The following is a 17,772-nucleotide window of genomic DNA, read 5'->3' on the forward strand; positions in this document are numbered from 1 at the left end:
TGATCGAGGCAGATTATCTCTCTAAATTCAGAATGTATTGAGGTTTCTAGCAAGTTTTCTTTGGCAGAATCTTTCAAAGGAGGTGGTTCCTGCTGTTTGGACTCTCCCACCAACAGACTGCATAAAGGTTCAACTTTGATATTGCATTCAATATTACTTAGGCTGCATGTCCAGTTGATTATGAAGGTTCTCACTGGAGAATGGCCTGCCCCCTAGAATTGCAGGTATGTTATGGAGTAAGCTACTAAGCTCTCAAGTTCCTCTTTCCAGCAGCAGAGGTGGTAATTTCTTTTGTGCCTACAGCTGCTAATTCGGCAGCTCATGCTTTTGTCCAATTGGCTTGTTGCGCTTGCAGGGAAGGGGCGGTATATAAGATCAGGAGTGGTTTTCAATTTAAGTCTTTTGCCTTCTGTTTGGGCAGTTTTTTGTAGTTTGGTTTTGTGTTCTGTTGTTTCTGTTTCATCTTTACCAAGCAAATAAAATAAAATAAAATAAATCTTCTATCAATACTCCCTGCTTGGGTGCAAAACCAAAACCAAAACCAACTGGTCCAATATATATAAATGAAGTATTCACTATAACATGGCAAGGCGTCTAATACCAGTACATTACTATGGAAGCATCATCTGAAACATGTATCCCAACCATACCATGTGAGCATTAGATTAGGTTCTCTTCACCATTACTCAGCCTTGGCAGGGATGTGGTTGCCACCAGTTGCAATCTTGTACAGATAAAAAGCAGTCATGAGAGCACTGCAAAGAAAAAATGAGACGGCTTATTAATTAGCTGTGTGCAAGACTAGCAATTGTTCTAACCACTAAAATGATAAAATCCAAATATATGAATGCAATGCTGTATCATAAGCCAAGATTCTCTAGAACATGGTATAGAACCAGCACACAAGGTTGAAAACCCCAAAAAAAACTGGAAATTTAACATTTTTAACCATCTCATCAGCAATGTAATATTAAGGCTCCACTTGAATAAGGATTTTGTTAAAGGAACATAAGAAGGAAATCTATTTTCCATTGTATTTATCAAATACTGTTAAAAAAAATAAAATTTGTTCTAATATGACTAAAACTTAAGATAAATAAACTGCTAATAATGTGTAAAATCAAAATTTTGCTCCAAAATATTTTATTTTCTCTCTCACTTTCCTTAACCCTTGATGAATAGAAGTTTCATCGTTTTATGCTGAAAATACAAGTAATGGACCAATAAGAATTTACACAACATGTGCGCACATACATGCACACACAAATCAATAGTGGAGAAAACTGTAAGTTGATATAGTTGTGATGTTACAGAGATGCAATGCATCCAATGTGTAATCCATGTATTCAAGCTATTGGCAACTAAAAAAATTACCATATTCAATCTACCATTGATTTTATTGGAGTGTTTGATGAAACTATTGTTTTTGTTTTTTTGGAACTTTTTACCAAAGTACATGTTTTTTGAGACATTTTATAATATTGGGTCTAATTTCACCAAAAAATGAAATCATAGGTTCATGCTTTCTCCAAAAAAAAAATAAGGAAAGAAAAAGAAATAAGGAGCCTCAATTACAGCTGTACAAGAGGGAAAAAATAAAAAGGTAAATAGCAGTCAGTCTTGCCCAGAAAAATTGCAGGTTCAACCACCTCTCTGGGCCAGCTGAACCTGCAATTTCTTTTGCAGGTTCTCTCCTCTCTCTCTCTCTCTCTCTCTCTCTCTCAAAGAATTGTTCTTGAGCTTGCTCAGCTGGCCCAGATTTTCCAGAATAGTCTCATGCACAAGTTTACAGTCACTGGGCCAAAGGTCTTTAATTACTAATGCATTGTGTCTCCACTACTCTCCAGCTAAGTGTCTCTAGCAACTGAAACCATCTGAGCAATGAATCTTCAGTTTCTATGGTGAATATGCCCTAGGATTATGCATACACAGGCAACAAAAAAGAACAACAAAAAAAATTTACATGGTTTGGCAGTACGCCTATGTCCATGAAGCACTAAAGAATTAACAAAGCTGCCTTAAGGGAATGCAGTTGTCCATTTGAGCAATCTATATTAATTAGTCCTCAAAATATATATGAAAATTGTTGAGTTGTGGCTCATATTCCAAAGCATTCAGCAGTGTGCTGTGTTTGGTCCTCAGCGCTCCATACCCAAACCTCCTGATATATGAAAGGCCCAGCAATACATTGCAGGGAACAGAGGTTCGAAGACCCACTCACAGTACAGCAGTGTGCTAACCCCCACCGCACTATTGAGCATTCATATATCAAGAGGTTTTGTGTATGGAGTGCTTGGGGCTGAACCCAATTCCCCACTAGGAACCTTCTTAATATGAGCCACAACTCAATAGTTTCATTGCTGGTATTTGCAGATTAATAAATATGGGTGCCTCAATTGGAGAAACAGAATTCCTCAGTAGACATTCAATCCTCAAAAAGTTCAATGAAAGAATTAAGAAAGCCTGCTCATAAATGTAGAATCCTGCATTGTGTTATGGTCCTGTGGCCATGAAGAGACCATTTTCATGGGACAATTGTGGTTTGCAAGGAGTGGAAGAGGAAGGAATCTTGTTTCTCATGTTTGAATTATTATTATTGTTTCTTCAGTAACAAGAATGAGTGAATCTGATTAAGAACAAGAGAAAAGGAAGAGGCCTTGTGGGAATAGTTGCAGTGATTCATCAGAACTCTTATGCGGTTGGGTCAGCTAGAGAGAACAGTTCTTTTAAAATAATAAGGGTTTTCAACTTATCTTGTACCGCAAGAGATGCCGACCCAGTTGCAGGGATTGTCATTGCAGGAGTTACATGGGGCAGAGAAGCCATCTGGGCAGTAGAGTCAGTCCCCAACTCAGAGAAGGGGTAGTGCTTCGTTGTTTAGGCAGTGAGTAACACAGGGAAAAAGGAAAGAAGAAAAAGAGAGATCTGTATCTAGAGAGAGAGAGAGCTCATGCTGTTGATTACTCTGATTACAGCTATCGATTTTACCTTTTTTTGGGGGAAAGTGGGAGAGGGGAGAGGAATACAGGAACACGACTAGATATGGTCAAAGATGTGAAGGACTCAATTTTTGTGTCCACAGCTGCTTCAGTGTGTCAGTTTGTTTTGACATTTGAGTGTGTTCCTAGATCCACAAACTCATCTTGTTGCAGGTTGGTACAGCAAAAAGGGGTGCAGCAAAAAAGAAGTCAATAATCACAGGTTCAACCTGCAATTTCATTTTTCAGTGATACCCACTTCACATCTTGAATATGCAAACACACCCATTCTTGTAAAATGTTTTGAAAAGCAGCTATTCCCATTAAAAAAATTTGAAAAAGAAACTATTTGGTAATAAAACTCAATTTTATGGGTTCTGTACATTTGTACACACTTTTTGTCATTGGGTTGCAACCCCTTCTTCTATTCTATGAATTTTTCTTTGCTAACTTCACACACACACACAAGCTCAATTATCCAAAGGATGAAGAGCACAAAATACAGAAGAGAGGATTTATCCTCTACTAACCTGATCCCAGCAACAATACCAGCAGGCATTATCTTAGAGGTTTGCATATAGCGCTGCCCCATAACCCATGTAACTGCAGCTGCACAAACTGTTTGTAAAAGCACAGGCATCAGCTCGAATACCAAATATTAAGAATCAAACAGTGAACACTAAAATGAAAGCACAAGAATGAGAAAAAGGATCTATTATTTTCCCTTTGGTTTGTTATGTAACAACAACAACAACAACTAAGCCTTAAGTTTCTTGGATGGTTTGTTTTGGGGCAATAACTATTAGCTTCATATTAGCATTGCCTTTTTTTCTTAATGTTCATTTTACATTAACTGGTTATGATTAAATACATAGATAGTAACACTATAAAGGAATAGTCGCAACTAAATCATTATATTTACTATCAATAAGGGATAGCAATCATGAGCTGCTCTGTTGATGTTTTGTATGGCTTTGACAGCGTGGGGTTGGGGGAGGGTCATGAGTTAGAATGGCTCATGGTACTGCAGGTCACCTCGACATATAAGAATCTCACACAGAAATGGGAAGGATGGTGGGTTTTTTTTTTTTTTTTTTTTATGCCATGTTCACCATTCTGATGGAATAAAGTAGAAGCATAACAAAAGAAGTTCTTGGCTATCCCATCCTGCATATTAATTGAATTTATACAGCACAAAAGATGTCACAACACCGCGAAAAGCTAGGGTTATATCAATCATTTAATTTAATTTTATTTTGCCATGTTCAACATTCTGATGGAATAAAGTAGACGCATGACAATAGAAGTTTTCTCCAAGCATTTTATCAATCAATAGAACTTTTCTCAACATGCAAGCATGAGGCAATCCTTATGCTTCTTATAATGGACATTTCTCAACAATCTTATTTGAGGTGTTGCAGTAACAACTCAAAGTCTTTATTAAAATCATTTAATATTTTTTTTTGCCATGTTCACCATTCTGATGGAATAAAGTAGAAGCATAACAAAAGAAGTTTTTGGCTATCTTATACATCCATGTTCATCATTCTGATGGAATCTAATCTGAGGTGTTGCGGTAACAACTCAAGTTCTTTATTAAAATTTGTTGTTTGTGGTGTGGCTCTTATACTTTGGATTTCATAAACAAAGAAGAAAGAAAAACATGAAGGGGCAGCACAGCAGGGGCTCGTCGACGAGTGCCCTGTGATCGTCGACGAGAAGACAGCAAGGACTCGTCGACGAGTGTCCTGTGCTTGTCAACAAGAAGATCCCGAGAGGCCCAAAAGTTCAGTGTTTCTGAAATACCGAAAACAGAAAAATGGGATCGTTGACGAGTGGAATGATTCGTCGATGAGTGTTCTTCTTGGTCTCATCGACGAATCCCCTATTCTTGTCGACGAGAAGTTCCGGGCTGCGAGCAGTTTTTTTTTAATTTTGAATTTGAACGTTGGGATGGTTGGGTAAATGGAGGGAAACCTCCGAGAGAGTGTTATATATGTCATTCTGGCCATGTATTGAGATGTGTGTGATCATTTGAGAAGTCTATTGTGTACTTTGTGATTTCTATAGTGAAATTTGTGTGTCATTACTTCCGTGGATGTAGGCTTTGCTGAACCACGTAAATCTTGTTGTTGTTGTTGTTCTGGTTGTGTTTCATTTACTTGTTGTTTTTTTTCCTGCTGTGCATCTTAATTATTCGATCCATATAACAACAAAATTATTTAATTTTTTTTTTCCCATGTTCACCACTCTGATGGAATAAAGTAAACGCATAACAAAAGAAGTTTTTGGCTATCCCATCCTACATATTTATTGAATTTATACAGCACATAAGATGTCACACCATCGCAAAAAGCTAGGGTTATATCTGTCCCATAGGAAGCAAGCTCATTGTTATGGCTTGACATACATTGTTCACCCACAACCTATGTTGACTTTTCAAGTCCAATCCCATTTTAATAATGACAAAACACAATTATCTCATCTGTGCATTGAGCCCTTTTAGCAGGATCATTATTTAGCACGCACGGATGATATGAATGCTATGGAAGCCATGAGAAACTTGAAGCACATACGACCTGACATATTCCATGAAATTAAAAGAGCAAAAGGATAAAGATACCTCAAATTTTCAGTTGTAATGTGTGTTTAGCCCCACTTGTATTTACATATTTCATAAGATATAATTGGGAGCTCAAATATGACCTTAGATTGACCATAGGATCTCCAAGTAACATGGAAAACCTTTTTCATAAAATGCCTAACTTATACAAATGTTTTAAAATGGTTTTGAAGTTAAAATACGGAAAAAACTAATTTTTACAAAGGGGTTAGTTGACTGGCCAGCCAATCGAACAGTATAAATGAGCATTTTTCTCAATCCATAACTTAGTTGACTGGCCAGCTAATCGAACAGTATAAATGAGCATTTTTCTCAATCCATAACTTCTCATCTTAAAATGTGTTCAATATGAAAGTTGTGAGATTTTCTCTTAACTTTTTGTTGATACTAGGAATGTACATTTTGGAATTGTATAGAAAAAGTTATGGCCAAAACACTGAAAGGTGTACGTAGCATAAAAATTCTCTTCATGTTTCTGACGTCACATTGATGGGCATTTTTCTTAATCCATAACTTCTTATCTTAAAATGTGTTCAACATAAAAGTTGTGGGATTTTCTCTTAGCTTTCTGTTGACACCAAGAACGTCCAATTTGGAGTTCTATAGTAAAAGTTATGTCCAAAACACTAAAGGTCGCTCGCGCAGAACGTCGGTTCAGCGCGGATACGCGCGGAATTTTCTTGATTAAATTGATCCAACAGCCAGAACTTAACCTAAGGCCGAGAACACCTTTAAATATGACCTCTAAACCCTAGGGATTACACCTAAATTAACCATAGTGGGTGTTATCCATTGTTTGCCCATTGATTTCCACTGAGTTTTTTTCTTGTAAATCTGGCCCTCTGTCCAGATGTATGTATTATGTGTTATGCACTTATGCTAGTAGTGAGGATCATGATTCACATTTATTCCTTCACTGCTGTGATTTGGTGCTTACCTAACAAACTTTTTGATTTGTTGGGAGAGCCTTGGGTTTGTCCTCATTCTTCGGAAGGTTTTTTGTTGATTGCTTTTAGAGGCTTGGGAGGCAAACAATGCAAGCATTTTGAGGCAGACTGCCTTTTCGCTTTTATATGGAGACTTAGACTGGAGAGAAATTCTCAGATTTTTTCGGGTTTGTGCTTCATCTTCTGATTTGAGCTGGCACATAATGTCTTTTTTGGTCATCCATGTGGGTTTTCTCTGCAGGGTTTCTGGCAGTATGGCATTTTCGGACATATACAGCTAGATTCGTTGGCTATATTAGGCTATTGCTTGATTTTTTTTTCTCCTGTCATTGTTTTTTTTCGGTTTGTTCTTTTCCTTTATTACCTTGAGGATCTTATAGCTCCTCTTAATAAAACTCTTTCTATTTACAAAAGAAATTGTTTGCCCATGACTTGACCTTAAGCTTCTAGGTAAAGTGGTTGCTCAACTCTTGTATTACTAGGTGTGGTTTGAAATGACAGCCACATAAAGAAACATGCCATGCCCTATGGGCAGGCCAACCAAGACAATAGCAGGTCCTTGTCTTTCCAAGCTTGAAAGAGGATGCTGATGTCAGTACGAAAAATTGTCTTGTGTACTACAACAGCCCCACTATAGGGAATAAGACAAATACAGCTGTACAGCCTCTGCCTTTTCTGAGCAGATGATTGGAGAGTTTAAAAATCAACTTAATGGCCCATCAGGGGCAAATCAATCCTTCCATAATGACTATCATGCATGCAACATCAAAGTATGGAACTTCTTTCCTACCCAAAAGATGCGGATAATATGGATTTTTCTCCAAGCATTTTATCAATCAATAGAACTTTTCTCAACATGCAAGCATGAGGCAATCCTCATGCTTCTTATAATGGACATTTCTCAACAATCTTATTTGAGGTGTTGGGGTAACAACTCAAGTTCTTAAACTCAGTCATCCAAAAATATATGGTTAGAAGAGAAGGTTAATGCTTTATATGTCAGAATTGAAGAGACTAAGACACAACCTTTCAGCCAACAAGCATAACAAGTTTAATTTTCTGGACTCAATGCGGTTGTGCTGTAACTTGCTGATTCTCTTCTTAGATTTTGAATTGACTAGAGGCAGCAACCATCGGCCCATGAAGGGGCTATTGAGAGTCACAAGGTAACAGTCTAGCTGCCTACAACTTCACTCATGTAGTGAAGGAACAGATTATGGAAGTGACAATTTTGCAAAGGTGATAGAAAGGCCACTAGAGATTAATGCTGGGGAACATTATGTGCAGCTCATGCAGTGGATGGAAAATCAAGCGATAGATATACCATTCAGATCTGATTTAGCCCTGTTTAGAACATTTTAAAAAGTAAGTACTTATTATGAAAAGCACTTAAATTAAGCACCTGTGTCGATAACTAGTGTTTAGCTTACACTTATCAGTACTTAATTTATAAAGTATTTTTCCAAACTACTTTTTATTTTTAGGAAAATAAGTATTTTTTGAAAATGTATTTTTCTAAAAAAAAGTACTTATTTGAAAAAGAATTAATAATAAGTAATCGCAAACTATTTTTCCTAATAAGTGGTTCCAATCGATTAGAAACTTAATATAATATATTCTTTGGGATAGATAAATGGGTCGGAATGTTCACATAACAAATTCCATCTCTTGACTCATATGAAGATCTACATCATATTCCACATAGTCCTATATAAAGGCCTTAGAAGAAGTTTGAGTATTGTATGATTGCTTTAGACAAATGAATGTTTCTTCCTAGCTGAAAGAAAATAGTTTAAATCTGCTTAAGTTATTCCCTACCAAACAATGTGGCATGCACACAGTCACCCCAACAATAACAACTGAAAATGACTCTGTGTTTGGTTATAGGCAGTACATTGTGGCAGACCATGCATTGTGTAATGAAACATGTAGCTAAACCACTAAAGTCCGCAAGCATTCAAGGCACAGAGACCTCATAGAGGCACATGCCTAATCATGAGTTTGCCTTCTAAGTTATAACACACTTAGTGCCACATTGCCTTACAAAAGCCACCCAAGCCACATTGATGGATAGGAGTATGCGGGCTAGATATTGTCAAGGTCACACACAACCTAAACACAATGCTCAGAATGGAAAATACTGTAGGCATCGTAGAAAATGTAATGCCAAGGCAGCAAGGCCAAATCTTTAGACATCGTGTTGGTAGCACAAGTGGTCGTGGAATAAACGCTGTAATGGAGTGCAAAATCCCATTGCCTTTACAGGCCAACAACCAGCAGCAACTGCAGGGTAGACTATAGAATGTTCGCTGTTGTAACCTGGTAACGTAGGACAGGTGGACTAGTCTCCAATTCAGATTGGAAAATTGAGATGGAACAATAAATCTTCACCAAAGTGGAGGTATCTGGACTAGTATTTTTCTACAGATATGGTATCCTGGAGGTGAAGCGATATGGAATATGTGATCATGGTAGGGAAAAGATAACTGTAACTATGGACTAGTCGGTCAGTTCATCACAGTTAACAAGTCAGTAGATAAATTATTGGAATCAGGTTAATAGGGCAGTTCATACAAATAGGAACTACAAAACATGCGGGACAAAGTGAAATCACAGCCAACATCAGAATGACGTGATAAACTAAACACGTGCTGTAATTACATGGGGTACTGGTCGTTGTGACACAAAAAACCATGAGATTACAGAAATATCAAAGGATGAAACTAAGCTAGCAAACAACAGAAATATTAAATTCCAGATCACTGCATAAGGAACTTCCATCACCTTCACTTCTGCAATAATCTAAACTGGCACCAACAAATCAGATAATAAATCTAACCAATAAAGTCTGAACACAAATGCATACCATATTGATGAAAACTGCCATTCAAAGCAACTCAAAACCACCAAAGATTATCCTTAAATATCCAATCAGCCGGCTCCAAAGTATGCAAGAGACTTACCAAGATCATAAATTCACGCACATAATCTAGAAATTTTTATTTTAAACAAACACAATCAGAGTCTCATTGCACAAGCTCGTTTCTTTTCCATGAGTTCCAAACGAAGAATTTCAGAACCTTTTTGACGATTCCCGAACAGATTCTAACTTCCATCATCAAACAAACACAACATATTATTCGAGGAACCGAAATGAAACATACCCGTCTCGAGAATCAAGGCAAAGAACGAATTCTTCCTCTTCTCGAAAGCTTTGAGGCTCAAAAAGCCAGCTAGAATGAGCAAAAGGCCGGAGCCCAGACCGCCGCCCAAGGAAGCCATGCTTCCCTTCTTAGCATACCCCATGACGCCTCCAGCCACCATTATCAATCCGTATGGGATCGTAAAGCAGAAATCGTGCATTTTGGTGAAATGGGTCTGCGAAGAAAATCAGGGTGTTGGAAGAATTAAGCTAGGTTTTGAGGGATCAAGGAGGAAATCAAGAGGCGAGGGATAGACTTGGGCGGTGGGCTGCGAAATGCCTTGGTTGTGGGTGAAGGCGTCAACTGCTTTTACAGAGGGCGTGTGGAGGGGCGTGTGGAGTGCCGTTGGTCAGAGCCCCCACAGTAGTACAGTACCAACTCCCCTTAGTACCAACTAATATACTAACTGCACCCAAGTAATATGGTAAATTGAATTTGGCAATTATCTTTTTTTGAAAATTATTTGAAGTTTTATTCATTATAGTTAACTGTTTAAGCTTAAAATCAATATATAAACCTTTCCATAATAATTTTTAAATTTTGAATGATTTGGATAAATTTCATTTAAAGGGAGAGATGTTATTGGCGCTCTAAAAATATCGATGCGACTTTGTTTTTATTTTTTAATATATTAAATAACAACTTTACTTCATGATTTTTTTTACTTTTTTAAAGTGAAATTCTTTTGATTTTCACTTTATATATGAGAATATTTAAATAAAAAAAAAAACCTAAGAGGGGTGCCAATAACATCTGTTTTAAAAAAATTCAAATATTAGTTATATTTTATGATTCAAAAATCAAATTCTAAGAATTGAAATTTCAAATTTCATAATTTTAAAACTTCAAAATTTTTCAGATAGGATAAAATTTTCGTTCACAAAGTTCTCGAAGTTTAAATTAAGAAGTTGTTATAATATAAAGAAAATTTATCATTTTCCACATGATATGTTTTTCTACTTAAATTAAAACTATTAAAAATATTATATACTAGTTGTGGGTATGTTCCCACAGCCTCCACACCCAAAATTATTATGTTTTGCTAGGAATTTTGCCAAGTTAAAAAAAAAAGAGGGAATTGGGTTTGTTTTGTGATTAGATTGAAATAATTGCAATGAATTTTGAATTTAAACGATGATAAGATTTTAGATATCCTCTTAATTTTCAAAAAAAAAAAAAATAGAGAGGTGAATTTTAAATTTTAAAAATTATTTGATAAAATACAATATCATTGATCCTTTTATTAAAAGATGATTGAAGAACAATAGTTTGGAATAAAACGAAGTAGAAGAAAGTTATAAAGATTTTTTAAAAATTTAAAATAAATTTTAATTTATTTAAATTACTTATGCACTCAGGATTTTTAAATAATTTAATTAGAAAGGATTTATAGATTGAATATATATAATCAAATTTAAAAAAAATAGCCATGGCACACGCTACATGCCCCGGCAAAAAATTGTTACGTTTTTCTAGAAAAAGAAATAGAAAAAGGAGAGGGGATGTATTTTTTAGTGATGAGATTTACATGCTTATGGTAAATTTTAAATTTGGACAGTGATAGTGGCTGATTGATTTTTGAAACTTATTTGGTATAATAAAATTTACATAGTGATTTTTTTTCAGAAGAAAAATTTATAAAATTTGGGGGAACTGAAGGAGTTTCATGAAAAGATGATGAAAAGATAAAACGGTTTGCAGGAAATGAAAAGGGAGAAGATACTGGAAGTTAAAAAAGTTTTTTAAAAAATTAAATAAAATTAATTAATTAAATTACTTATATACTCATTGTTTTTAAATGTTTTAATAAAAATAATTTATAAATTTAGGATATTTTAGAAAGAATGATTGAATGAATAATTTGATTCAAAATAATTCCTTTAATTAATAGTAGATATGACTGAGTAACAGCCTAAGTTCATTACTAATACTAGATTTTCACTTATTGGATCTCTTTATATTTATATTTTTGTTGTTTATATATATATATATATATATATATGTATGTATGTATAATTTTCAAATTGATGACCACTTTGAAATTTCTCAACTTCAAGTCAACTGTTTTTGTAGCTTTGTATGAAATTATGGGTTTTTTTTAATAAAAAAAAATATTTGACACAAAACTTATATGCAAGTGTATGCCAAATAATATAATTTACCTTTCGTTTTCCTCCTTTTATTTTAGAGAAAATGACTTGAAAGTAGACTTAGTGGAGTCGGTAAATATTTTTATCGTCACGATAATCTCATTTTGTCAAACATATTGACTAATGGAATTAATATCTTACAATAGTACAACCATTCATAGGTTATACTAAATTTGACTATCTATAAAAAATATGAATCTATCATTATCTTTAGTACTCAATTTGTTCTTGGATAGATCCATAAATGAATTATTTGAGTAATCTAACATAGATTGTTTAAAGTAATGTTATTATAGATAATTATGATTTTCACAATTTAATGATATTAAGGATTAAAAGATATTTGGTTCATCAAATAAATCATTATTTATTTGAGTTTTGAAGCGTAAAAAACATAGACAATTAAAAAAAAAAACCTTCATATCTACAACAATAACGGCAATCATAGTCGTCCTTATTACACAAACAAAGTTTAATGATTTTTTTCAATAATGTATACGTTTGTATCTTTAACTAATTAATATATGATACGACAAAGGCCAGCTGGGTTGGCTCAAGTGATAAGAGCGACTTGTGATTTTGGTGACTCCTTTGTCACGGGTCGATTCCCCCTTAAGAGTTTACCTCGGTGAATTACAAGGGGTATGTCAATGGGCGGATAACTTTTACCTCCCCGATTTGGTGCTGCACCATATAATGTTCAAAGTGGCGTGATGGTGACTGGAGTCCCCGAGTTATCAAAATATATATATATATATATATATATATATATTCACACACACACACACACACACATACACACACACACACGATACAACAAAAGTTTAAACTTCTTTCATAGTAATCATTATTTGAATGAGACTAATTTGTTGGCCTAACATGACTTACGAATCCTATTTTGATGATAACAAATCAAGGGTATTTAACATGTTTTGGTTAAAGTAATAATGTTTCAAGAATCAAGTATATGAGTTCAAGATTAAGTGATCACAAGTCTTATTGAAAGATTACATTCCAATGACAAGTTGAAAAATGAAAGCTTAAAGAGTATGAAAGCATGGATTCAAAGATGATTTGATGAAAGCTTAAAAGAGTATTGAAGCACAAAGTTAAGATGGACTCAACAAAAGACAAACATGAAGACTCTGAACTTAGAACGTTTTTAAGTCTCAAGAAAGTCTTTATGTAAGTACTTCATTCAAAAGTCAATATGGATTCTTTGAAACTTATTAGGATAAATCATTGACTTAGAGACCATATTTTGAAAAACCTAGAAAAATATTTTCAGAAGTCTCAAAGTGTTTTGACAAATATAAAGGAACACAAAAGATTTTGGAAACAAATTGAAAAACCGATTTTTGAATTGTCCAGGCGACTGACCCTTGCTGGCCCAGTCGACTGAACATTTACGCATAGTAAAATTGGGCAAACAATAAATGTAATGACCTGCCTATTTTATCATATAAATATATTTTTATTTTATTTTTTTCCTTAAAAACATCCATAATAACCATAAACATACTCCATCCAGATCTGTGGGTACTGGGGGTAACCCTGTCACACACCTCTGATACCTAAGCAGCGGAAAACATACATCATAAACATATCAAGTCATCCAAACAATACAATACCAAAGTTCTACCAAACCTGTCATATACATATACACATCCCAAAAAGACTAAAAAGTGCCCTAGGGTCATAACCCAAAAATCCATCAAACCCTAGCATAACGACTTACCCTTCGGATAGGGTAGAACAGTCGACCTCTAACGCTATGGAGCTCTGTCGGCTCTTTTATCTAGAGTTTCCTAAAATGTTTATATAACTGAAGTGAGACACCTCTCAGTAAGGGAAATAAACTAATATCAGTGTGTGACAACATGAGTATTTTTGTGTTATACATGTAACAGTTCATAAATCATATTTGGTAAAACTGTATGTATCATATCTGGATAAAATATAATTTATCGTAACATGGTATAACATACTGAGTTTCTATGCATGAAAATCATCTTATATAACTGTACATGAAATAACACTCTAAATGGATAGCTGGCTAGTGTCATGTTTTACCCCCACATGATTAGGTTGCGCAGCCTAAAGGCAGGACCTAACTGTAAGAACCCGAACTGTAGTATATGGATTTAATATTTGAAAGAAGGGTAAAAAGGTAATTGTGCAGATTTCGTCGACGAAGCCATCATTCGTCAACGAAGGTTGAAGGCTCCTCGTCGACGAAATTCAGAGGATCGTCGACGAAATTCAGAGGATCATCGACGAGGGAATGCCAAGAGGTTCAGAGAAATTTGAAATATTTGGCTCGTCGATGAGGCTACCATCTCGTCGACGAAGGTAATGGCGGACTCATCGACGAGGACGCCAATTCGTCGACGAATCCACCCGAGTCAAGGGCTATAAATATCAGTTCCATTGCTTCTAAGCTAAGTAATCTTAAATATCCTCTCCCTCTCTCTCTAGAACTCAAAGCTCTCTCTCTCTCTCCTCGATTTCTTCGACGTTCATTGCCTGATTCGTAAATCCAACGTTACTGCGAGGATCAGGAAATGATTCTCTACATTTCTAGCGGATCAGAATCTCGTTTTGAGCGTTTTCGGGTTTCGAGTTAAATCAAGGTGAGGCTCGATTTTCGTTTCTGATTCAGTATATGTGTAGTAGTATGAATTATAAGCATGTATTGTACTGTGGCTTGTAGGTTTTGGAGTCTCGGTTCATAGTTTTGGGAATCGTAGAGTTCGTAGTTGGAATTCGGGTTAAGGTAAGGGGATTCGGTTTATATTAGTTATTTTTCAAAATCAGGATCGGGAAGCTTGTAGGCTACAATCATATGTATGTTTTGGTAACTTATTTGGGAAAATCTATCGGGTGAAAATACGGGATTTTCGCGTTACAGTTTTTGGGAAAATGTGGGGATTTTGGGTATCATCTCTACTTTGTTTGGAAAACCGTCTGTTTTGTTAAAACTGTATTGTTGAGATGATTGTTATCCATATTTGCATAAACTGTATACTTGAATTAGAAAACGATATGATTTGCTATAAACCAAATAAATGTGGTATGTTTGGTTGTATGTAAAAGTTCCAGATATTTGTAAAACAGCTATGTGGCGGCTAATTACCGTATGCTGATATGTATAGGAGTGTGAGCTCCAAAATGATTCTAGGTTTTGTAAAAATTGATTAGTGGCGGTTAATTACCGTACGCCGAAATAGCCATGTGGCGGCTAATTACCGTACGCTGGGCTATGTACCGGTGTGAAAACCTTGGGCGAGAGTCTCCGGCTCTATATCCGAGGGTGTGAAATATCTCTATGTCATCCGACTGGTCACCGAAGGGTGTGAGCCACCATGTATGGCAATGTAATCATTATGAAGCTTTGAGTTCATGGAGTAGTTGCGTGTTGGCAATATAATCGCTGTGAAACTTGAGTTCATATTGTAGTTGCGTACTTGTGTGAGCTATATCGTATTGGCAATGTAATCGCTTGAAGCTTTGGGTTTCATAGCGTAGTTACGTATGAAGCAATGTAATCACTGTTGGGTCTCGGTCGTCGCAGCGTAGTTGCGTATGTAGCAATGTAATCACTGTGAGGCTTAGGTTACCTTGTGTAGTTGCGTAATAGTGTGACAACACTGATCGTACGTTTTGGGTATCGTATGTACTGGAATGCAATTGTGAAAGTACTAAAATTGTATGGAACTGTATGCAAATGTTTTGGAACTGTATCGTATTGTATAGTGTTATATTTTATGTAAAATAACACTGGTATGCCACATACTGATATAACCTGCTTTCTTCCTTACTGATAGGTGTCTCACCCCGAATGTACATACAATGTCTTTCAGCTCCTTTAGGTAGCCATAATTAGCATCCTAGCGTCCGGAAGCGTGGGGGTCGTTAGCTACTGCTAGTACCTGTTAGGTACGAGTTTTGGTATCTGGGTTGTCGGGATGGTTTTATAGACACTTGGGGTATGTTTTGTATTATGGGAATGTATATCCTAGCTTATATAGACTCTAGTATGATACTATATATGTATAAAAAAATCGTATTCCGCTACGTATCTGATGATTATGGATTTGTATGTGTATGTGTATAGGGCATCTGTGTACCCCATGAGGTCGGACCTTTTTTTTGTATCGTATCAGGTATGTTTGAATTGATACAGAGACATGTTAGGTTGCTATATTCACACCTGGGACCCACCTGCGGGTTCAGGGCGTGACAGCTTGGTATTAGAGCTAATTAAGTTACTAGGTCTTGTAAACTTGGTTAGGAGTATTGATGTGTACACACCAGAGTATAGGATGTAGGAAATGGGTAGTATTGGTCGAGGGTTGTTCTGTTGCTAGATTGGGATTTGTCGGCGGTATTCCATGTTTTTCCTAGGATGACGATTCCAATAAAGGTAGGGCAGACCATTGATGGATTCGTGTTGGTGTGAGAATAATAGTTGACATGATTAGGTATATGATTGTGTTAACTATTTACGATATAGGATTTCTAACCGATTCCTATTCTGTTTTCATAATGAAGCCCAAGGATAATAACTTAGAGGGTGGCTCTGAGGAGACGACAAGCGATGAGTCTCTTTTTGTGTCTCCTGGTTTTGCGAGACAGGTGATCCGAGAAATTGGGCGGAGTGTTAGGAGAAGTGAGAGCTCTCCTACTGATGCGGGGTGTACCATCGAAAGGTTCACACGCATGCACCCTCCGACATTTATGGGAGGACCTGATCCGATAGTGGCAGAGGACTAGGTCGAGAAGACCGAGAGGATTTTGGAAGTCCTCCACTGCACTGAGAAGCAAAAGGTCTTGTACGCTACATTCCAGCTGACTGGGGAGGTAGGGCGATAGTGGACAGCGGTGAGTCTGCTTAAGAGGCAGAAAGCCAGTCCATCTAGTATGACGTGGGGTCATTTCAAGGAGGTATTTTTCGAGAGATACTTTTCGGTCTCCACTCGGGATGCAAAGGCTAATGAGTTTTTGGGCCTGACACAGGGAACTTTGATGGTGCAGAGGTATGCTACCAGATTTATTGAGTTATCTAGATTTGCGCCATACTTGGTTCCGAATGAGTACGAGAAGGCTCGAAGGTTCGAGAGGGGTCTGAAGAAAGACATCCGTCGTCTTGTGGGGATGATGCAGATCCGTGAGTTCTTTATCGCCGCCATAGTTGAGACCGACCTTCGGGGAGATGAGGTAGTGTAGGTTTAGGGGAAGAGGCCAGTATCTTCTGGTCCTCAGAGTGGTCCTCAGCAGGGATAGTGGAAGAAGAAGAAGAGCTACAGTTCCAGTTATCGGTAGAATACTGAGCGGCAGAATTATCAGGGGGATCTATCCCCTGCATCGTGCGCCAAGTGCTGAAAAAAGGCACAACGGTGAATGTCAGCCATTTTGGGGAAACTGCTACAACTGTGGCAAGCCGGGCCACATATCACGAAGTTGTCAGACACCGAGGAGAGATACGCCTGCACAGAACCAAAATCGTGGGAGTAATCAAATACCTCAGGGGAATTACCAGGCAACCACGACTCCGGTAAGGGTATATTCACTAACTCCAGCAAATGCGGAACACACTGGGAATGTGGTGAGAGGTACCATGTTACTGCTTTCGAATAGGGCTATTGTTTTATTTGATTCGGGGGCAACTCATTCGTTCATATCTGCTAGTTTTGTGAAGTTGTATGGGGTTGAAACTTGTATGATGAATGAGATGTTGCCTGTAACTACGCCGACTGGGAGTGTAACGATCTGTAGTAAGTTATTGGAGGACTAACCAGTGGAGATCCAAGGGAGGTTGCTATCAGCGAACCTTGTAGTATACGACATGTATGGTTTTGACATCATACT

The 17,772-nt window shown here is 36.7% G+C and overlaps 1 protein-coding gene across 1 annotated transcript; it reads right to left on the reverse strand.

Annotated features, from left to right (window-relative positions):
• Positions 1-537: 537 nt before the first annotated feature.
• Positions 538-10,152, reverse strand: LOC131163165 (protein FATTY ACID EXPORT 5-like). Its single transcript, XM_058119882.1, has 3 exons — positions 9,713-10,152; positions 3,509-3,596; positions 538-755 (listed from the first exon to the last, which is right to left on the reverse strand). The coding sequence occupies exons 1-3, from the start codon at positions 9,909-9,911 to the stop codon at positions 683-685; spliced, it is 360 nt and encodes a 119-aa protein (XP_057975865.1). The 5' UTR covers positions 9,912-10,152; the 3' UTR covers positions 538-682.
• Between the last annotated feature and the right edge of the window lie 7,620 nt (positions 10,153-17,772).

The sequence above is a fragment of the Malania oleifera genome, chromosome 1 (assembly GCF_029873635.1).
Source record: "Malania oleifera isolate guangnan ecotype guangnan chromosome 1, ASM2987363v1, whole genome shotgun sequence".
Classification (NCBI taxonomy): domain Eukaryota; kingdom Viridiplantae; phylum Streptophyta; class Magnoliopsida; order Santalales; family Ximeniaceae; genus Malania; species Malania oleifera.

What these genes read in the sequence shown, in the direction of transcription:
- LOC131163165 (XM_058119882.1), bottom strand. Translation starts at nt 9,911, where the DNA reads ATGCACGATTTCTGCTTTACGATCCCATACGGATTGATAATGGTGGCT. An exon ending in TGCCTTGATTCTCGAGACGG is followed by an intron (nt 3,597 to 9,712) that starts GTATGTTTCATT and finishes TTTTACAAACAG; the next exon opens with TTTGTGCAGCTGCAGTTACA. An exon ending in GGTATTGTTGCTGGGATCAG is followed by an intron (nt 756 to 3,508) that starts GTTAGTAGAGGA and finishes TTTTCTTTGCAG; the next exon opens with TGCTCTCATGACTGCTTTTT.